Below are 22,339 nucleotides of genomic sequence, written 5' to 3' on the forward strand. Positions count from 1 at the left end.
TCCTAAAAAGTACTTTTGACTTTTGTTCATTGATCTTCTTAATTCATGACACTCCTTGATTTCTATTTTGCCACATTCATTTATTACCACAACATACTTAGGGACGTTGGCAGTGGCGTTAATTCAGTCAAAGCTAAGGCATGGCAAGGTTACGAGTCACAGAACATAACTAGAGTATCAATCAACACGTCCAGCAAATACTCATCACAGAAGTCTGCTATGTAGCTTATCTGTGTGGTCAAGAAAATTTGAACTTTTTCAAATGCAGTCTCGCTCACTGCAAAAACTCAAAATCTTACCAGGAATATTCGTCTTATTTCTAGTTAAAATGTCTCATTTTTAGTCAAAAAATCTCATTACACTTAAAACAAGAGTCATCACCAGAAATATAACTTGTTATTTGACCATTTTCACCTGTTTCAAGTCAATTTTCACTTGAAATAAGTAGAAAAATCTGCCAGTGGGACAAGATTTCTCTTCTCATTACAAGCAAAAAAATCTTGTTCCACTGGCAGATTTTTCCACTTATTTTAAGTGAAAATCTACTTGAAACAGGTGAAAATGGTTGTTTTTGAGTCTTGTCTTAAATGCAATGAGATTTTTTTGACTAAAAATTAGACATTTTAACTAGAAATAAGACAAATATTCTTGTTAAGATTTTGAGATTTTGCAGTGTAAAATAACTAGTGAAATCGATCATGTTGTTCTGATTTGCATTTGTAGTTATTCTATATGTATTAAGTAATAGAATAATCAATACAAATAGACACAGAGTAATTCCATAAATGTATTTAAAAAACAAACATTTACATTTTCCCTTGAAGCCACGGTGTGGCGGCTGCCGTACCTTCATACCCAATTGACGCCCCTGTACGTATGGATGTTTTGTACATCTTTCTGATTGATTTGGACAATTAAGTTCAAAGTTTAACATGTTAGTGTGTGTTTAATATAGTTTTCTTGCTCCTCCCACAATCCAAAGACCTTTTGAAATAAAAACTCCCATCTTCCAGAGCCAGATGTTGCCTCTGCAGCATCCAGAGGAAGTGAACACCAGCATGTCGGATGTAATGATACGAGACAGAGTGCATGTGACACCGCAGGCATCTTCGTTACCCTGACGAACTTAAAGCAGTGTGTTCGACAGGCTTCGTGCGTTTAGTCTTGTGTATAAATACCCCCATGCTGTCAGCCAAGTTGTTGTGTCTCTTTAAGAGCCTGGAAATCAGAATTTTAAGATTCTGACTTCAGGTTCGACTCGAACAGCAGGTTCATGTTGTCCAGTTTCATCTTGGGTCAGATCCAGCTGTAAAGTGGACAAGTGGTACAGAAAACAAATGGAGAAGAGGCACTGAGAAAAAGCTTAAACCTCATTAGCTAATGTTGGGTAGAGTGCTGTTGTGTCAGAGAGGCGGGGCCCGGCCCGCAATTCACTCGCTCGGATTTAAGTGATGACTTAATCCAAACTTCCGTCTGCTCATTGATGAGACCAAAAGCAGTAAAAATACTGAACCCGTCATTCAACAAATGGTCAATCTGTCCAAACACCAGGAAGAGTAATTAGTGGGGACTCAAGTTTAATGGAATAAGATGCTACAGAAATGTCAACGCTGATTTTAATCTAATATGCAGGAACTGGGGGTGGCTACTGCTTTTATGTAGCCTCATCTGATCTCAGCTATTTATTTTTTTAATGAGATGTTTGTTTTTCTTCCATCCTCCTGTCTGTGCTGTTTATTCATAGGAAACCTGCGCTCTCTGTTACCTTAAACAGTTTTACATGATATTAAGCAGGAGTGAATGGCACATTGAGCCTTTGTCTGACAAAATCACTCCACACATAACATGACAATAACTGTAGTTTGGTTTATTATTGTGTAAAGTTGTTGCTCTGGGCCACAAAAGGACCTGGAGGTAGTTGATTGTACTGCATGCGGGGCAGAATGGCCCGTCAGTACAGTCTTATAGGCTGAAATGTAAAAACCATTAAGGGGTTGAAGTGTGGGTCTTGCTTTCGTTTAGTAATCAGGGTTTTATTTATTTTTTTTTTTTATTTATTTATCCTTTATTTATCCAGGAAAGTCCCATTGAGATACAATATCTCTTCTGCCAGGGAGTCCTGGTCAAAATGGGAGCAGAAAAATAAATTCAGTTTCATATAAAAGAAAATACATACAAGGACAAGTAACTTTACAAAAAAATAAAAACATATCAAAACAAGAAACAAACAAGCATAAAACATACAAGGATCAGAAAGCTAAAAAGAATTCATGACAAATAATGGCACTTGATTAAAAACAAAGACATTGTTCTGTGAAAACTGATTTTAACATATGTTTGAACATGTCAAGAGAAGGTAAATATTTCAAGTTGAGTATGTGTTGTAGCTCATTCCAAACTTGCAGTGCATAAAAGGAAAAGGCCGATTGACCCAACTCTGTTCAAGTGGGTTCGAGGGTGAGATGTATGTTTGTGTTGTCCAGAGGACATTTCAGCCATTTTTGTTCTGATCTTTTCTCTCCACCCAGGTACGTGTCTGCGCTGACCACGCCGGCACGGTTGTCTCCTGTGGAGTTTCACTACCCGCCGCTGCCCCCCCAGGTGCCCACCTTCCAGATCACCTCTCCCAACACAACCCACGCCCTGTCGCTCCCTCCTGCTGCCGCCGCCTACCACAGGGACGACGACCAGCCGCTGCTCAGATGCCCCGATGTACGTGTGCACGTGCAGCATAACGGTGATCACTTATCGTCATTGACAGAACTGGCTGCTGCTGTTCTGCATCTTTTCCAGGAAACGAATGATGAGAACAAGCCCTACTTGGGGCTTAACTTAAAGGGGACCTATTATGGCATTTAATGTCTATTTTAAACAGGCCTTGAATGTCTTAAAAACAATCTTTTGATTGTTTTTTCTATATAAATTTGAAATTCAGCCTCTGGGCCATGTCTTTATCTTTACCGTTTCTAACCTCGTTATCTATGAGGGATTCTGAGTGGGCGGGGCTATGATAATGAGGCACTGTGCTGATTGGCTGCCTGAATGACACGATACACCGCTACGAAAAAATGGTGGAAGCTCCGGCCAGCGGAGTTAAGCCTGAATTATGGTTCTGCGTTAAATCGACGCAGAGCCTACGCCGTAGGGTACGGCATAGCCTACGGCGTAGGCTCTGCGTTAGTGTAACGTGGAACCATAAATCAGCCTTTACGCCGTGTCATAACTGCATGCAATGCGAGCGAGCGTCAGCGACAAAATCAATTCCATTGCTTTATTTTTTTATTGGACTGTCCTAACTGGCCGCGAGCGACGCAGCGCGACTCGTCGCGCCGTTTTGAGCTGAACATTTGTTGGACGCCCTGCTTCTATTTTCTTCCTGTCGCTCACGTTGAAAGCCGGTTGAAAGGAGCTAAACAGTCACGGATGAGGAACGGCTGATCCAGTTAGTTGAAATGAGAAGTTATCTCTATGATTCCTCCTCATTTCACTACAAAAACCTCAATAAAGTGGCAGCTGCTGGAGATGGACAGAGAGCGTCCGATGTCACGCAGTGCGATGCGATAGTCGGACGCTCGCAGGCAGTTACACAGTTTTATTGTTGTGGCCGTGGTTTCAGGCATCGGAGGCTAATCTGGAATCTGAATGGCTCGTAGATCCACATCACACTGGACGGCTCATCCGGGCGGCTGTACAGACACTGCAGAATCTGGTTTCTTTCCTCCTTCTCTGAGTTGGCAGGCTGAGGGGAGACCACTTTATATATGTTAAAGCAAGAGAAAACCTGTTTTTCATAATAGGTCCCCTTTAACATTTACATTTAGCAGACACTTTTATCAAAGCGTCTTGGAAGCGATGAACAAAATTCAGCATCCGATAGCTGGTTCTGGTGTCGTAGGAGCAGAGATGAGAACGGGCCAGACTGAGACCTGGCTTGTGCATTAAAAGGAGCGCAGCGGCAAAGAGGAGCATTAGCCTATATCATAAGAAACAAAATGAGCCATGATCATTAGCTTTACTGATTAGTCTTACGTTTATCCAGGTTCTGCACACACAGCCGTGCTCCGGTGCCTCTGTTGCATAGTCACAGCAGAGCTGCTGCTCTTCCTCCGGTGCACTAATGACCACACTAGGGAGCAATGTGGGGTTCAGTGTCCTGCCCAAGGACACGCCAGCACACGACGGGGCGAGGCATCGATCCGCCAACCTCCTGGTTGGAGGGCAACCGGCTCTGTGCAGCACAGGAGGAATTGGTAGACGTCTTTGAGACTGTTTTCAGCTGCGGATAAATATCTAAACTGCAAATGATAATAAACGACAAAGGTGGGGATCGCTGATTATGTTTGAAATAGCAGGTGGACGACGAAGAATCACCAGGTCAGGTTTATTTGTAAATGACAACGTTTTTGGTGAACGTCTATTCTTCAGGACGAAGAATATCATATTTTAATTAGACTTTTGAACTCCCTGCTTGCTGCAGAGGTTTCTGGGTAGACAAGAGAAGATATTTTATTACAGAGGTACAATTTAACTTTTGCAATGTTTAACTCAGCTTAGTGAAGATGTGAAACTAAAATCACCTTTGCTGTGGGTTGGGATGGAAGACCTAAAAGTAAAGCAATATTCCTGCAAATAGATTGACATGCAACTAGTGGTGGGGAATAAAATCGATATTGCAATATATTGTTGCACTCTCTGTCGCAATAAATAATCGATAAACTGACGGCAAATATCGATATTTTATTACAACACATATAATGGATTTATGCGGTTGTCACCGCACTATTGTTCATGCACTTCAATTTGTCCAACTGTACAGTGTTTACATTTACAAGACTAGGAGGCAGTGAGGTTTATATACAAATGCACTTTCTTTGTACATTGTATGAAGTACAGACGTTTTCCTTTTTATGGGTATTTTTTAGGGTTGTCCCGATCAGGATTTTTTAGCTCCCGATCCGATCCCGATCACTTGAGTTTGAGTATCTGCCGACCCCGATTTTTCCCGATCCGATCACTTTTTTTGGCTCCTGATACATTTCCAATACTTTTTCCCGATCAGATACATTTTGGCAATGAATTAAAAAAAAAAAAAAAAAGAGGACTAAAACTAAATTATCCCAAGTTTCTTTTATTGTCCATTGGAGAACATGGACATATATTTCAACAAAGCTTATCAGCACTGGTGCCACAAAATGTAAAAACATGAAATTGTAAACTAAAACAAAAAGTGCAGAATAGTGCAAAAACAAAAATGAATAAATTTAACTTCAAAAGAGGTAGTTGAATGACATCCAGTCAAACTCACAAACACAAGAAAAATTAAAATACTTTTTGGCTTAGCCTTAGTGCAACATTCTGAATGGCATGAAATGAATATCAGCAAATTAATGCAACATGAACATATATAAAATTTCACAATTCAAACATGTAAACCATGTTAGTTTTGCTTACTTCATCAATTCCGGCCGGCCAGAAGTGACGTTAAATGCAGCGATGTATAAAACGATTTAATATATATTAAAAACATTAATAACTAGGCATGTTCCGATACTTTTTTGGCCGATACCGATGTTTGGAAAATGCCGTGATCGGGCATAATCGATCAGGCGGCCGATCAATCGGGACAACACTAATATTTTTTTCTTTTTCAGTCACATATATCGTGATGTATCGATGAAATTTGTTACAATATATCGAATATCGTAGATATCGTGTATCGTGATAATATCACTATCGTGGGCCACATATCGCCACAGTATTGAATCGTGAGTTACCGTATCGTCCCACCCCTACATGCAACCGTGGCGCTGTTTCAGTTTGCTCTTGGTCTGCGTTTCAGGACGGGAGTTTATACCGGCAGCCCCGGCGCCCGCGGCGGCCCTACCTGACGGAGAGCACGGGGAGCCTCCCGTCCAGCCCCTACCGCCTCCCCGATGACGAGGCCTACGAGACCACGCAGGAGTACGCCTCTTCACGGGAACCCATCCGGAGCCGACGGCGTCCGCGACGCAACCGCCTCAACGGACACGTGTCCCAGCGTTCGGCGGGGCTGCGGGACTACAGCTCCCAGAGCTTCAGCCAGTCGGACGAGGAGGAGGACGAGGACGAGGAGGACGACGCTCACGGGGAAAGCACGCCTTTCCTCAGTATGCAGAACATGAATATGGACCCGCCCCTCACGGTCTCGGGGTACCGCTCCTCCTCGGGGGCGGACACGCGGACTCACCGCGGGCTGAGTCGGCCGGGAACGCGCAGCAACGGGCAGAGCCGCGGCCCCCCGGCGCAGCGCTCCAAGGCCGACAACATGCCCCTTTAAGACCCGACCCCCGACCCCCGACACCCCTGCCACACCCCGCCCCTCCACTTTAGACACCCCCTTCTTCCTACACACAACCAGTGGACTAGAAACCTGCACCTAGGAGAAATATTTTTATTTTGTATAACAGACAGATATTCTAAACAAAGGAAATATTTATTTTCATTTCAGCAAAAATTGTCTACTAGCTAACAGCAAAGACTTTTTTTATATTGGGGGGATATTTATATGTAAAGTTTTTTGATTTACAGCATTATGAGAGATGAAAAAAAAAAAAAGAGAATTATGTGCCAATTTTTTCACAAGTTAGATAAATAGAATAATATTGTGGTGCCTTTTGCTGTATGCTGAAGTCGGAGGTCCCATTGAGTTTTTGTAGCCTTTCTTATAAAGACTCCTCATTTTTATAGAGACCAACCCTCTTCCTTCCTATTGCTTTGTTTGTTTGGTTTTTTTTCTCTGATTTGGGATCTTCCTCTTTTTGAACTGTGATCTGATTATGTCATCATGCAATATTGATTCCTCCTGTGTAAAAGGTGTCCGTTTACATGAGTGTGATCCACACGATGCGTTTGTTTCACAGGGACATCTGGTCACTGACGCACCCGGATGTGTTGGGGGGGTAGATTTCTCGGATGAACACACATCAGCCATGAATGTCCTGGTCTGCTGCCTGTAGGTGGGGAGTTCTGTAAACTGGTGAGAGTTTGGGAGTTGAGAAAAGGTGACTTCAGATTCCTGTGGAGGTGTTCAGGGTGCTGCCATCACATTGGTGGTGGTTGCAGTGTGTGTGTGTGTGTGTGTGTGTGTGTGTGTGTGTGTGTGTGTGTGTGTGTGTGTGTGTGTGTGTGTGTGTGTGTGTGTGTGTGTGTGCATGCAGTACTCGAGTTGTAAAACAAATCAGGGGGGATGGTGGATTTTATCATACGGGGACAGATAATTTGTGCTGATTACAAATAATATAATATATTACAAATAATAGCAGTGACCAAAACACCTGCAGAAATACTGCAGGAATGACATAGCAGCAGTTAAATGCAGCCTTCTGTAAGCTTTAAATATCCACTGGGCTTACATCAAATACATCAAAACACAACAATAAAAAACAGTTTTCTGAACTTATCAATATGACTCTGTCCTTCACAGGATAAGTAAAATGGATCACTGCAAAAACTCTAAATCTTAACAAGAATATTTGTCTTATTTCTAGTTAAAATGTCTAATTTTAGTAAAAAAAAATTATTACACTTGAAAAAAACAACAATTTTCACCTGTTTCAAGTAGATTTTCACTTAAAACAAGTAGAAAAATCTGCCAGTGGAACAAGATTTTTTTGCTTGTAATAATAAGATAAATCTTGTCCCACTGGCAGATTTTTCTACTTATTTCAAGTGAAAATTTACTTGAAACAGGTGAAAATTGTCAAATAAGTATCTTTTCTGGTGTTATTTTTCTGGTGATGACTCTAAATGTTGAAATAGCAGTAAAACCACATTCATTGATGAAATGACATAAGGGATGGAAAGGGGGAATGGCAGTTTTACAGGGGGGATGATTTTGACCGTTTTTATTTCAGGGGGGGATGCCATCCCCCCTCATCCCCCCTCAACTCCAGTACTGTGTGCATGCCTGTAGACAGTCCGTAGACCTCATGAAGCCTCATTTGGTTGGCGCCTGTGTTCACCTTGGTGGGTGTGGTCTCTCGTTTGTGTGACATGTTCCTCTCACCACCTATCACGCTGCCAGAAGCTCCACTGCACTGTAAGAACCTCCCTCCATGAGCTGTCACTGGTCAGGGAGCTGTCGACCCAAACCCAACCCAACCAATCCAGTTGTAATCCAGCCTGACTCTGGCCTCCCGTGGACTGCCCAGTCCACCCGTTTCCTATGCCAGCAGCTTAGAGCCGCACTGTGTCTCAGGACTTCCCCATCGCATCACAACCAAAAGACTCGAAGCAGAGAGAGCGCGTCATCTCAGTCACAGTTCAGTCCACAGGGCCAGATCCACGACACCCTCACTCAGTTCTGTTGCATTCAACCATGGCCCCCGATTAAAAACAGGATGAAGTTTTGGAGTCAGAAGAGCTATTAGATTGCTTCTTTTTTCCTTTTTCTTTCCTTAATTACGTTGAAAGGTTGTTACATGTGTAAGTTAGCATGTGAGTAGTTGTGTGTAATTCACAAAGTCGATGGTGAAGATGAAAAAATGAAATTGTGTTCAGACCACATCTGTTTGCCTTGCAGGGGTGTGGCTAGGTACTTTCCCCCCACCCCCTGAACCCAACCACCCCCACCCCCCCTGCCCTTTAAGAGGAGGATATTATTCTGGTTAGTCCCTTTTTCTTTCCTGTTACCAATATCTTGAAATTTCACCGGTGCTCCCTCAGCTGCCGGCTCCAAAAAATCGTTCCTGCATCTCGCCACACGAGCAAAGGCACAACTCTATTCGGGGGAAGAAGAAGAGAAAAAAAAGAGAAAGAGAGAGAAAAAACATCCCTTACTGCTAAAGAAGCATTTCCAAGTTTTTTTTTTGCTCCAAACATGATAATTCTGCATATTTGATCAGCATTTTACTTTTATTGATTGAGCTTCTTTTGCTTGGTCATATTGACTGAATGGCCTGTCTCTTTGTGCCCCCCTCCCTTCCCCCCCTCCACCCACCCCACCCGCGCCTTCATGTTGTCCTCAGCCTCTTAGGACCTTCAGAAGCAACCAGCAGATGAATTTAATATGCCATTGGGAGTACACCAAACAGCACACTAACATTCAGCTGATCATGTCAAATTTGATTCCACTCGACGCCCTTTTCAACAATTCTGTCAAAATACGCGTCCCTATACGAGTCCATCTCTAAGTAGAGTTGTTTTTATTTTGTTTTATTCACAAAGGAAATGCATGGATCACAGATAATAGAAAGTAGCCTAAAAATGATGACAACCCCCTCTTATTCAGGGGAATCATATTAGAAATATTAAAAAAGTATAATTTGGGTAGCTGGCCCAAAGTCTGCCTAGTTCTGTCTTACTATCATTGTAACCAATCTGGGATTTGCAATGTGGAAAAACTGCAAGTGAGGATAGTGTGCTTTTAGAGCTAGTCGAATTGTTAACAATCCCACCTTCCTTCTCCTCACCCTGTTAGATACATATGAACACACACACTTACACACACACACACACACTTACACACACACCCACACACACACATACACACACCGTGACACACACTCACACCAACACAGCCCTCCCATGTTTGTTGTTCAAGCGGTTTGTCTTTTTGCCTATCAACTCTCCTACTCCCCCTTTTTCTCCTTCTTTGTCCCTCTCCTGTACCCTCCTCGACCTCCTCCTCCTCCTCCTCCTCCTCCTCTTTTCTCACCCCACAAAATACCCTGCATGTCCTAGTGGTACTGGTAGTTGGGTGCATGGAAAAAGCAGCAAGCAAATTGTTTTTCCACTCGGTGAAAAAAAAAAGAATAATAATAATAAAATAACATAAAATAATGTGTCTTCATTTTAAACATTCAGCAATAAATCCCTTTCTCTTCATGTCCATCATTCTTGGAATATGCTAGAAAATTTTTTGCAAGTTTTATCAAAATCATACTACTTGTAAAAGAAGAAAAATCCAAAACCACCCCTTCATATGAGAAATAAAACTTTATTCCTACCATTTTGAAACAGTCCTGTCATTTTTGTAACAAACGTCTGCTGATTCTTGTGCTTTTCTCTGCTCACATTAGTAGGAAGAGCCAGGCAGGTCGAAGTGTTTACACGGCTGGCCGCTAGAGGGCAGCATTTCCCCGCAACCTAACCCCATGTGGCTGGGCAGACTTTGATTCAAACTGGAAGAATGGCATGTTTTAGTAAATGTAATTGAAAAGCAAATAAAATGGCCCAATAAAATAAAATAGCTCTAAATTATACAGCCACCTTCAAATGAGAATTTGTTGAAAATGCACAGCAGGTAAAGCCAAGGATGAGCTCTGAGCAGTAATAGAAAAGTTATAGTGAAAGAAAACTTGTGATCAAATGTTTAGTTAAATCCAAGAACGTTTCTATATTAATCATGAAAACATGTTCTTGACGGGTTTTCATTTAAGATGAGAAATGTAAAATCCTTATTATTTGAATTATTTAGTCACATTCATAATTTTAAAGGGACTGAAAGATGGAATTTGGGGATTTTTAAATGTGTTAAACTTTTGGGCTAGTAAACCCCCCAGTGTTTTAACATTTAACAGCATTATTGTTTCACACTATTAGTTACTGAAACATCCATCCTGTGTACCAAAATAAAAAGAACATTACATACCTGAACCACAAAAAGTGTCAGAGCATACGATGTGGAAAGGATCATCGTCTTTATATTACTCCAGTGTTTCAAAATCAAAACGTCACAAGATTAAAAACTCAACAGCTGTCGTTATCTAACACAAACAAAGATGAAAGTGGATGAAATGATAAGAAAATTAGACCCAGGCAGATATACATGAACAAATACCTGGATATATAACTGAATTAGTTTCTAAAAATGTGAATCATAAACATGACATCCAGCTGACACAAAGGTGGAAGGTCAGGGCTGGGTTTAGAAGTAGTGTTTAGTCAACGTTACCCTGATGACTCCCCCCTTTGTTTACAGGCACTTGAAGTCCCCAAACTCGTTTTGTGGTTTTGTCCTTTCAGCAGTTTGGTGACTTCATCAAACAATTGCGTCAAGATTGAACTTTGAGGTTTTGTTAACCAAGCCAAACATTTCAGAAACGTCCATTCCTCTGGTTCAATTCCAGTTAAACCTGTGTCTGACTGGCGTGACGAGGTTTGGAGTGATAATGGGGTTTCATGCTAGATCAATACGTAATGCGGTTTCTGCTGTAGAGATGTGAATGGGAACATGTTGCGACACCAGTTATTGTTGCTTGCCACTTGGCTATTACGCTGTCATGTTGATGATTTTTATCGACATTTTTTATTGACAGTGTGAAATTTACCTGTATTACATTTAGGAAAAGAAAGGAAAGAAAGAGATGGAAAGATGGAAAAGAAAGCTTATTCCTGTCATGTTTCAGTGGTACTGGCAATGTTGACTATAAAAAGGATGTATATATGTATGTATATATAATATATATTAGACCCATATATATATATATATATATATATTTATTTATTTATTTATTTTTTAATATATGTATATGTATATATATGGTCCTGTTTAGTGTTGATGTCACCTTGAATCATGTCTGTCAGTGGGTGTATCCCTCCTCCCGCACACGCCCCAGTACGACAGGCTTCTCCTCATTCTTAGTTTTACATCATGGCTTCATGACAGAACAGAATAAACTTTTCTCTCTGCGGTCGTAGAGCCACAAAACCAGTGAATTCAGTTTTCAGTGAATGAGGACATTCCCATTTAAAGCAGGTAAGAAAATTAAACTATTCTCTTTTTAAAAGTACATAGAGTTTCTCATCTCGGGTGTAATTATTTGTGTTGTTAATAGGAAATTGAACACAGTAAGTTCATTGTTCTTAGTGTGAAGATGTTGTTGTCTGACTCTGCAGTCATTTCCTTATTCACCTCCTGCATTTTTGATGTTTCACTCCATTTCAAACAATTCGCTCACATAGAGTCTCTGATTTATTTCAAATATCCTCGAATTATCTGGACGTCTGAGGAAACCACTGTTCCCACTAAATGCATTTAGCAGTAGCTCTTCAGATTCAAATCCAGTCATGTGATCTCTCAGCAGGTGGACTTTTCCATCATGTCTCCAGATGTAGTGGATGTAATCCGGAATTTAACAGTTGTGATTACATGTGCTTTTTTTTGGTTTTTCCTCCCCTTCTCTGCATATATATTATCGGTTAATAACAGGTTTGGTAAAACCCTAAAGCATATATGCATAAAAAAAAAATTATTACATGTGCTTATGTGTTTAAAAAAATTGCATCATGGGCTAGTTAGTTAAGTTTTAAATGTGGCTAAAACCTTTTTCAGTAAGATCTTTTATCCTTTGACATCACACTGCAAGCATGGCAACTTTCCATTACTACACTGCAAAAACAGCCCCTTTAGAAATAAGCCTAAATTGTATTATTTTTAGCTAAATATCTGCCAATGGAGTAAGAAACATTTCTTGACTATACTTCTAAAAACTAGCAAAATTGTCTAAATAGTCTCATTTTCTTTCTTCCTTTTCACTTTCTTAGAAATTAGTTTTGGCAGCGTAATTTTGTTTGTGTCTGTGGTAAATTTGAGGCACATTATGTGGTATTGTGTACCTCCCAAAACCTTACAAATATCTCCAAAACCATGTGTGGCTTCTGTAGAAACAAGGAGATAGGCACACGATACGACTACGTTTCATAAAAGCAGAGCTTTGTACTGAATTCTGAGTTTTACAGAAGCTAATCAACTCTATTTGCCTTCTCAGCGTAATGGCGCTGCGTTGCTGTCGCTCCCGTTGCTGTCGCTCCCGTTGCGTGCTGATCTGTGTGTGCACTCCCTGCCTCTCCGTGGCCCTGATGTTCGTCTACGTCTCTGTCAGGCTCAACATGATCATGAAAGATGGCTCTCTGCTCAGAACAACCCCCGCTCCCGCTCCCGCTCCCAAACATATTCATTTCGTGGCCACGGGGACTTCACGTGATGGCAATTTTGCTGCAGTCCCTCATCATTTCTGGAGGAACCCCAGTAGCGCCATCTGGAATCAGCTCCAACTGGCCGTTGACTACCATTTCAACCCCGTCCTGAACCCCATCAGAGCCAAGGACGCATCAGAGAGAACCAGCTTTGGTGATTCACTACTGAATCAAAGTTTCTCTGAGGTAACCATGACGGGGCGTGACAGAAACATCTTTGAGCAGCTACCGGAGCACCTGCAGGAGTATGTCACCTACATGAAAAGCAGGAGCTACCCCACCCTCATCCAGCCACACGGATTATGTGGAGCTCAGGCTGAGGATGAGACCGAACCCCCTCTGATTCTGTTCGCCATCAAAACCACAGCATCCAACTATGAGAACCGACAAGCCATTCGAAAGTCCTGGGGTCAAGTGGGATGGGTGGGGGGACAGAAGAGCAACAGCAGCGGTGGAGAAGCCTACGGAGGATACGTCCGCAGGGTGTTTCTGCTCGGCCAAGAAACCACAGAAGACCTGAGAGGGGACGTATCGGATTTACTAAGAGTCGAGAGTCAGCACCACGGAGACATTCTGCATTGGGACTTTAAAGACACCTTTTTCAACCTCACCTTAAAGGATGTGCTCTTCTGGAGATGGTTCTCACGCCACTGTGACTCTCACTTCGTCTTTAAGGGAGATGACGATGTCTTTGTCAACACCCCAAAGCTGGTCGGCTACCTCCACGACCTGCTGCAGGAGCCGGACGCCCACAACACCATGAGAGACTTCATGATAGGACATGTCATAGAAGCTGCCGTGCCCAGCCGAGTCCGCACCTCAAAGTACTTCATCCCAGACCACTTCTACAAGGGTCTCTATCCCTTATACCTGGGCGGGGGAGGGGTGGTGTACTCGGGTCTGCTGGCCAAACGCCTGCACGACGTGTCCAAAACCGTTCACCTGTTCCCCATCGATGACGTCTATGTGGGGATGTGCATGTTTCGGCTCGATGCCTTCCCCGTGCACCACCCCGCCTTCCTGACGTTTGACTTCTCCCAGGAGGAAGCGGCAGAGCCGTGTTCGTACCACACCATCTTCCTGGTCCACAAGCGCAGCCCCAAACAAATGGCCGACCTGTGGGCCGACCTGAAGAACACGTCGACTCAATGTGGACATGTGTCTCTGAGGACAGACCCCAAGACTCTGGAAGGAGAAAAAAGGAAAAACTTTAAAGTGTAATAGGGCTTGGTCGTCTTGACGTCATCACCTGGCGGAGCCGCCATATTGGAAGCTAACTTAGCTGCTCTTCGGACCACTGCGCACTGTGTACAGACGTGCTCCCTCTTCGTTTTGTCTTAGCCTACTTGTAATCTTTACTCTCCGTTATCCTTTAAACCATGGTATTCCGTTGCTCTGTTGTGGGGTGCAGCAGCTCCACACACAAGAGACGTGGGGAAAAGATCGCTAATGGTTTAACTTTTCACCGCTTTCCTGCCTGGAGGCAGAACCACGGAGAAGTATCTGAGATAACAGAGTAAAAGAGTCATCGGCTCGCTTGGATCGCGGCTGTAACGACCAAACATAACCTTCCTCAGTATATCACAAACAAACACTCACACAAACTGGGTCGGATCAAAACACGGGTTTTATTCCCCACTTCTCAAGCTAAACACAGTTGCTGGCCAGCTCTCTGCGGTGAGATTAACCCCAATCTTCAGATAAAACTAGTTTATTGAGGAAAAAATATTAACTCTATTTGTAGCTGCAGATGAAAAAAATAATCCCATGAGGAAAACAAAAATATTGTTCATGCCTCGGAGCCTCTTCCACATAATATATCAGTCAAAAAAAAAGAAAAGAAAAAAGTAAGAGTAATACAAAACATGTACTGTATGTTGTACTATTATACTAATTTATTGTAACACATGGTGAGTCAAACATTTACCAAAGCAGCTGCCAAAAACTCGCAAACAAGGTAGCCTAAGATGTCAGTCGTGCAGAACTGCGGCAGTAAGTCCTCCTCGGAGCTCCACTCTTTAGTAGGGATTTCATATGGATCCAAACCCTTAATAATCATTATTTTCTCCATATACCGGTCCCTGGCTTCCTTGTTTAAGGTATCCCAGTAAATTCCAGTTGCTTTCCAGCATTCCGTCTGTTCACTTGGTGCTACTACACTGCTACTACACTGCTGTTTGTTTACACTCACAACGCTGCCAACATGGCCGCCGCATCCCAGAATGCAACTTGGCGACCAAGCCCTATTGCTGATTTTCACCTAGTCAGAAAAAATAGTTTTTATCTTGGTGACAACTTTCCAGATAAAAAGGTTTTCAAACAGAAGGAAAAAAAGTACTGAAATCTGAGCAAACTACATACATGTAGTTACAGTCCAAATGGTGGCACTTTTGTTTTTGCTTTTTTTAGTCCATTATTCATTTTATTATGAAGGTGCAGCTGTTTGGAGGATACAACCTCCGGTTGTTAAACTTGTCTACGTGAAAGTTTCAGAACTGCCTCACAGCTCTTTATATTTCAAGCTTATTTACAGCAGATATGAACATGTGTCATCATAAAAAAAAATCTTTATCTATTTATTTCATTCTCTACAAAACAATTAATACGACAAATTTCACACACTATAATATGCCCCTGTCACACAAATAATTAAACCAAAAATAAATAACATTTATTAAAGTAATAAAACAGCTGCAGGCCGCATGCCACTGATTTCCATCAAATACATCGTATTTAACTCTTCATTAATTATCTTCTACACAAAGCAACAGATCAAAAAATGTACCTCATTCATTATATTTTCTAGTCATAGTGTCTTTAATAATGTTTTTAAACACGATGTTTAATTTGCTTGTTTAGATTCTTTATCCAGGTTGTCCCATTTACCAACCCAAACTGAACATGTCGCTCCGTCACTTTTGTTCTGAATCTTGGTTTTATAAATACCTCACATCCTGTATATTGCTCAGTAAACATGTCCTATGGGCTTTGTATATGGGCTTCAAAATACTGTCATCAACTAGACCACCACATTTTACTAACTTAATAAACAATAGACTGGATGGCTCTCTGTATCTGCTTCGACTAGTGATACTTATTGGTCTTTTCTGTGACATAAAAACCGGATTAGTGTCAGTTTAATATGTAGTTCTCATTTCTAAGCAATAAGTCAAAGAATTATATAAAATATATAATGCCTTATTGTACAATGAATCCTTTTTTTTTTTTTATACCATAAATATGTGACTTCCAAGAAATATTTTTCATCCATAATAACACCCCAAATTAGATGAACAGTTTAGGACCGAGAAACTGACCCTTGATGCACGCCACGTTATATTACATGTACCTGATTTTATATTATTTATTTGTACAGACTATCATCTATTCTTTAAATAACCCATAATCCATGCCACAATGGATTGTTAACATATTTACTACGTTTTTCAAGCAGAATGTTGTGATCTATGGTGTCAAATGCTTTCTTCAGGTCAATAAAAATTCTAATAAAAAAAACATTTTCATCATCTATTGTAGTGGATGTTTAATCTATTAATTCCTTTAGTGCTCAGAATATTCCGTCTGTCAAGGAATTTGTCCAACCTGGCAACAAATAATTGTTCTTATATTTTCAAATGTAGGCGACTAAACCTTAATCGTGGCACAACAGAATTTAATAAAGACTCACGATGATATCTGCACTTTCCTGGTTTGGGTTGAGAAAGCCTTTAAACATGGAAACTGGTTTTATCTAGTTTGAAGGTGAAACTTCCAAATAAATGTATTTTACATGCAGTAAAAGCAATTAGCAGCGGGTGAACATAAGTGGCTTTATCGTGTGATCATTTCATGACAGGAAACACTAAATGTTGGGTAAGAGTCGCTACATTTTCATTTGGAAGAGCCAATGTGTTCTTTTTTACTATTGAACAACTACAGTATCAAAGTTTAAAAACTACTAAAACAAATCTGTGTAATGAAACATAATCAAAGTGACATTGTCGTTAAGACGGTTTGGTTGAGGAGTGAAGTGGAAACTGCTAATGCAGCTTTCAGTTTGGCTGTCCAGGCGGGTTTTTTTCTTGTCCGTGACCATGTTCTGGCATTAAAAACAAAATCAGACTGTTCTGATTTCCAACATCTTTATGATGACATTATTTATATTTATATTTATATATTTCCTCAAGGTGATTGACTGTTGTTGACATTTCTTCTTAATCTGCTTTGCTCCAACTACATCTACATCTAATGATGAAAACCGGTTGGTGTGCGTAGCTCAGCCACACATGTGTGAGGGGGGTTGTTGGTTCAATTCTATTTTCTTTGTCAAGGGAGTGTTTCAGCTGAGGATAACAATGAAACAACTGCGGCAGAGTTAGTCACAAAATACATTTCAACACCTTTTTAAAGTCCATTGTTTCCATGAACTAAATTGACATTAAACATTTTTTTTGTTTACAAAGTTGTGGTTTTATAGATGTTTAAAATGTTATTCAAGCCAACTTCTGAGTATGAAAAAGCAGCTTTTTTATGACATATTATTCAGTGGAATTACTTTAAAGTATAATAATGGAGGAAAATTGTGTTACTTAACGATTGATATAACGATTAAAAACCAAAAAGTATTTGAGGTCACCTCACTCACGCTCTGGGCAACTCCCTGCCATGTGCCGCTGAACGCACATGGCAGGTATTCTGCGCCTGGAGCATGTTTTCTGCAGCCTAACCAGTCCACAACTGCTCAGAGAGGCAAGTGGGTGCCAGTACAGCGGTTGGCTCAACTGGTTCCACTGGTGTGTGGATGTTTATGAGCGATTGTCAAATACTTTGAGCAAATCCCATTAAAACCTATTTTTCTGCGTTTCACCTGTAAAATGTTTTTCACATGTTGGAAATAGCGTCTGAACAACTGATGTAGAAGAAAAAAAATTCTTAGCAGTGAAAGGAAGACAGATATTTTGAATAATTCCTTTGTTTGAATTTGGAGACATTTGATCACAAACAAATACATGTGCAACTGGATCAGAAATGCCAATAGCATGTGATTTAAGGTCCTTTAAAACCCAAACTGATGACCCACATTCACAAGAAGCTCTGAAAATGTGGAATGTGCAAAATAAGAGTGGTTTTCTCATTGGTCCAGGTTGTGGGATTAACATCCTTCAAAGGAACATTACACTTATTCCCACCACGCCCCCACACTCTTTGGTTAAAAATCATCAAAAACAAAACATGATTCAAACCCATTTTATATTACAGCGATGATCATGCGTTACAGGTTTGTCTGATTAATTTTGTTCAACTGAAGACACTGAGTCAAAATATTATTTTTCCCTCAAATCAACTGATAAGACTTCCCACCGGAGGTTTCCATGTGGACATGAGTCTGGTACAAGATGCCAGCGGTATCTGAGAAGACAATCAAAATGTATTTAATCTCTTTTCTTTCTTTTATTAGGAATTCCTTCAGGCATTACAGATTGGTCCAGGCATTTTTGGTAAAAGGGGGAAATTAAGTTTGTTCAAGGGGTCCAACCGTTCAAAGCTTGAAGCGGATTCTCTCGTCGGCCTGCAGAGGGAGCTGTTGCATAACAACTGAACCCCCGTCTCATCAGCCAGCAGAGCAGTCGCTTCATTTCAGTCGCTTCAAGTCCTTCATCTCGCTGTTGCAATTAAGATCCATTATCTGTCCTTTTCTCTTCCTCATCCTCTTCCTCACTGTCCTCCTCTTCGCTCTCACTGTACTCGTAGTTACAACGGTTGTTGTTTACAAACAGATCGCTTTCATCATCCTCGGATTCGCTATCTTCCTCTTCCTTTTCCTCTCTCTTGTCTTCCTCTCCTTGCTGCTTGCTTGTCTTTTCCTGCAGCAACTGCTCCTCCATGAAGCCCTCTGGCCTGGAACGAGATGGAGAAGAAGGAGTCACCTTGGATCACAACACTTGCACGTGCGTGGCTTCATCTCTGTGTTTGTGTGTTTCCACTCACCAAAGCTTTTGTTGCTGGAGGTATTGAATCTGATCTTTGTATAGAATAACGCTGATCTCAGCCTTCACCTTGTCTCCCTCCTCAATAGGATCCACGATCACATAATCACCTGGGGAGTCAGAGCACAACATTTAAATGTCAAGCAAAAGTAACAACAAAGACATCTCAACAAGTATCAGTGCTGAGCTGCTGGGGTGGCGCTACGCTAGAGGAGTAACACTACTCTGTTTGTACGGGGTTAGTGCTCTGAAAGAGAGAGGACGGGTCTGTTGCAGTGTAGCAAGATGAACAGCGGTTATTCACATCAGTGGTCACAAAGTTATGCCCCCTTATGTTCATTTTATATCTCATCCAAATATCTAGAGTGAAGTGTTTTCTTATATCTTATCTTTATATTTTTGATAATTATATCGGACCTCCACAAGCTTTTCCATAAGTCGTACTGGTGCCCCAAATTAGAAAGATTAGGTGTCCTGTAGTTGCATCTTCCAAGAGTTTCATGTGTAAAGTTTGTTCCTGAATCAGGATCCGACGCATTTGATGTTTTCCGGTTTGACTGCAGTCTGAACTGTCTGGTTGCATCTCATCCGTCTTTGACATCCCTGCTACGTGATAAACGTCACGATTCTGCATTGGCAGCAATTTTTTTGTCACTGTCCACCGCTCCCAGGCTCCGCTCCATCATCCACACACATCTCTGTACAGATGTTGAAGCCATCTCTGCACACACGGCCCTTCTTCCTCACCTTTCTCCTCAAAATTATATTATGAATCTGTGCACTTCTATCGTACAAAACATTCAAAAAGAAATCATACTCCAACACTTCCTGCTGCTGCATCCATGTTTACTTGCACACACCCAACGTACCACGTTTGACATCACTTCACCTTACTGTGCACTCCAAAACAGACGCCTGCTCACATGAAGTAAGATGCATCTAAAATACCAATGTGAACAAGCACAAAAACCATCAGATCAGAACTGATCACTAAGACCTGCAGCGTGAACGTAATCTCAGTGGACACAGAAAGGTGAGAGTGTGCGTGCCACAAGCCCTCCTGGCTTCATTAGGATACACTTGTTTCAGCTCTCACGTCTTTCTAAATAACACAGTATACAAACTATATTCTAGCTCTTTGTCGGGTTTCATATAGTGACAATAAAACGCAGGCTATATTGATATGTCGCAGTAATACCTAAAAATAAAAAACTAGTTGCAAAATGCAACCAAACTTTTCACAATCTGGATCCCAGAAGTTTTCTTTGACTTGCAAGCAAGACGTGGTTACTTTGTGTATTCAGAATTCAATTAAACAGAACAGGTTGGGGTCCAAAAAAAAAGGGCAAAACTTTAGACAATGCACTTAAAATTGTGCAAAAAGGTTGTAAAGTTGCATTTGAGTTTTGGATGAACACCAAAATATTTTTATCTCAACAGGAATGGCAGATTGGCAACATCCAAATGTCGTAAACATGAGGAGCAGGTGAAGAAAAAAGATGGTGACATGTAGAAGAGAAGGAGCAATATGTGTTTAACTTTACGCACAACTTCAATCTATTTCAGGACAATCAGTTCAGATGAGTCTTAGGGATGGACACTTACCTTTATTTTACTGTTACTATTTAGTTTTTGTCACACATGTCGTAATAAACGCATATCAACATCACCACTTGCCCCAGAAGCAGAGCACGAATGTTATCAGGAGAGAAATAAGTCACTAACATAAAGCATCTGGCAAAAATCATGCAATCAAACTCATGGAGGATGTTCCTTCTTGCTTTATTACGTAGGATAAAAATAGGAAATAAATTGCAAATACAGTGCGGCACAAAACTAAATTCCATAATTTTTTCTAGTAACTGTCAGAAATATGCTGCCAATTACAACTATTTTATTTATCCATGTTGGTGTGTCATACAGAGATTTCATGATCAGCTGTTTACTATAAAGATTTTGCATCATAATTGTTTTGATATTTAGCAGCTGAACGAACATCCTCACAGAGGGCTCATTCTCCCCCTTTTTCCAGGACGACAAACTTAGCATCAGTTACCTCTTTTGATCCAGATGTTCTTGCGGAACTTGGTGGGCATGCTCACCAGGAACGTGTCACCCTGAGCCGTGATGGTTTCATGGAGGTTGTTGCCACGGCTACCAATAACCTGTTAAAAATGCAAAGGCAGAGTCAGGTAAGGTAAATTGGAATAAAGCATTTCTTTATAATCTGATATGATTGACTTCTCTGGGCTTCACAAACGTTACCTTCACGACCTGCTGGGTTTCTGTGGGAGAGACAAAATCTCCAAGAACTTCCTTGACAACATGTTTGCGTTTGGTGGCCTGTGACATTATAAATGATGAAATAAAGGGTCCTTCGCCAGCTGATGGAGACAACAGGAGATGGTCAGAAAGCAAATACACCACATTCTGTATCCTTAAGAAACAAATATCAGTCAACTACTATAGAAATGCATTTATGAATCTATTAACATTACTAAAATGTACTTAACACAGTGTTTCTTACTTAAACACAATAGATGTAAACAAAAAGGCTGCTTCATGACATTTACATTTATATTATACTATCTGAAATAACAGATCCGTTCGTGCTCAGGTTTGAGGTATTACACGCCTAAAAATAGTTAATAAATCATTTGTACATTACTTTTCCGCCTCACAGAATCTGACAAGCCAGAAAGACCACTAATATTTCCTATTTTAGTTCATATAAAAGCATCGTTTGGATGCAGTAATGAAAATGATACAAAATGGCAATACGATGAGAGACTGGTTAAAAAAAGAAAGTAAACAGTGCCAAAAAGGAGACATGAAAATGATAAAATTGTAGTAGCTCTCAGGTCTGGGTACGGTTGTAAATGTAACTGATGTTTCCAGATGTGGATCCATCTATCTGGCCCTGAGACACGAAACTGTGGACTTAAGTTAGATACACAACAGCTGCTTTCCCTCTAATTAAAACTCTTAATATTTATTCTCTGCGAGTTAAACCTACTCGTTGCCGAGTTGTTTATACTTTAAATGTCAGTTTTACTAAAGCCGTAGCTGGACAACCAAACATGATCAGTTCATACAGTCATATTACATAATTACCTTGAAGAAAGTGAAAGAAAAAGTAAAATTTTAAAAATGCTCCCTAAAAGAGAATATTTTCGGACAAGAGTCGGAAGAGAGAAAGAGTAAATCAGCTGTAAAACTGCAACAAAAACCACACACGAGCTCGTGTTTCTGAAACGCTTAACGCGAAGTTTCACTTCCGGTGTCAAAGGGTCTCAGACTTTCAAAATAAAGGCATGTAGCGTCTTTTTTTCTTTTTTTTTTCACCTTTATTTAACCAGATTAAAAAGACCCATTGAGGACAAGACCTCTTTTAC

General features: G+C 40.8%; 3 protein-coding genes across 4 annotated transcripts in view; 2 read left to right on the forward strand and 1 right to left on the reverse strand.

Moving 5' to 3' along the window:
* The window catches only part of nrg2b (neuregulin 2b), a 62,541-nt gene extending 55,179 nt beyond the window's left edge, over positions 1–7,362 (forward strand). For both annotated transcript variants that reach the window (XM_061726395.1, XM_061726396.1), the window contains 2 exons: positions 2,529–2,712; positions 5,840–7,362. In XM_061726395.1, coding sequence (XP_061582379.1) covers positions 2,529–2,712; positions 5,840–6,316 — 661 coding nt within the window. In that variant the 3' untranslated portion in view covers positions 6,317–7,362. The remainder of the gene's footprint in view (positions 1–2,528; positions 2,713–5,839) is intronic.
* Positions 7,363–12,753: 5,391 nt separating this feature from the next.
* Positions 12,754–15,234, forward strand: LOC133447396 (N-acetyllactosaminide beta-1,3-N-acetylglucosaminyltransferase 2-like). Its single transcript, XM_061726067.1, has one exon. It carries the CDS (start codon positions 12,754–12,756, stop codon positions 14,176–14,178), a length of 1,425 nt encoding a protein of 474 aa, XP_061582051.1. The 3' UTR covers positions 14,179–15,234.
* Positions 15,235–17,932: 2,698 nt separating this feature from the next.
* Positions 17,933–22,211, reverse strand: eif1ad (eukaryotic translation initiation factor 1A domain containing). The gene is made up of 5 exons (XM_061725856.1): positions 22,059–22,211; positions 21,210–21,328; positions 21,001–21,109; positions 18,946–19,054; positions 17,933–18,855 (listed from the first exon to the last, which is right to left on the reverse strand). The coding sequence occupies exons 2-5, from the start codon at positions 21,294–21,296 to the stop codon at positions 18,630–18,632; spliced, it is 531 nt and encodes a 176-aa protein (XP_061581840.1). The 5' UTR covers positions 21,297–21,328; positions 22,059–22,211; the 3' UTR covers positions 17,933–18,629.
* Positions 22,212–22,339: the final 128 nt, after the last annotated feature.

The sequence above is a fragment of the Cololabis saira genome, chromosome 7 (assembly GCF_033807715.1).
Source record: "Cololabis saira isolate AMF1-May2022 chromosome 7, fColSai1.1, whole genome shotgun sequence".
Classification (NCBI taxonomy): domain Eukaryota; kingdom Metazoa; phylum Chordata; class Actinopteri; order Beloniformes; family Belonidae; genus Cololabis; species Cololabis saira.

Bases quoted from the DNA above. Each gene is read 5' to 3' on its own strand.
- LOC133447396 (XM_061726067.1), top strand. From the start codon at position 12,754: ATGGCGCTGCGTTGCTGTCGCTCCCGTTGCTGTCGCTCCCGTTGCGTG.
- eif1ad (XM_061725856.1), bottom strand. From the start codon at position 21,296: ATGTCACAGGCCACCAAACGCAAACATGTTGTCAAGGAAGTTCTTGGA. The intron at 21,110-21,209 runs GTAACGTTTGTG...CATTTTTAACAG, and splicing joins AAACCCAGCAGGTCGTGAAG to GTTATTGGTAGCCGTGGCAA. The intron at 19,055-21,000 runs GTAACTGATGCT...CTGACTCCCCAG, and splicing joins GAACATCTGGATCAAAAGAG to GTGATTATGTGATCGTGGAT.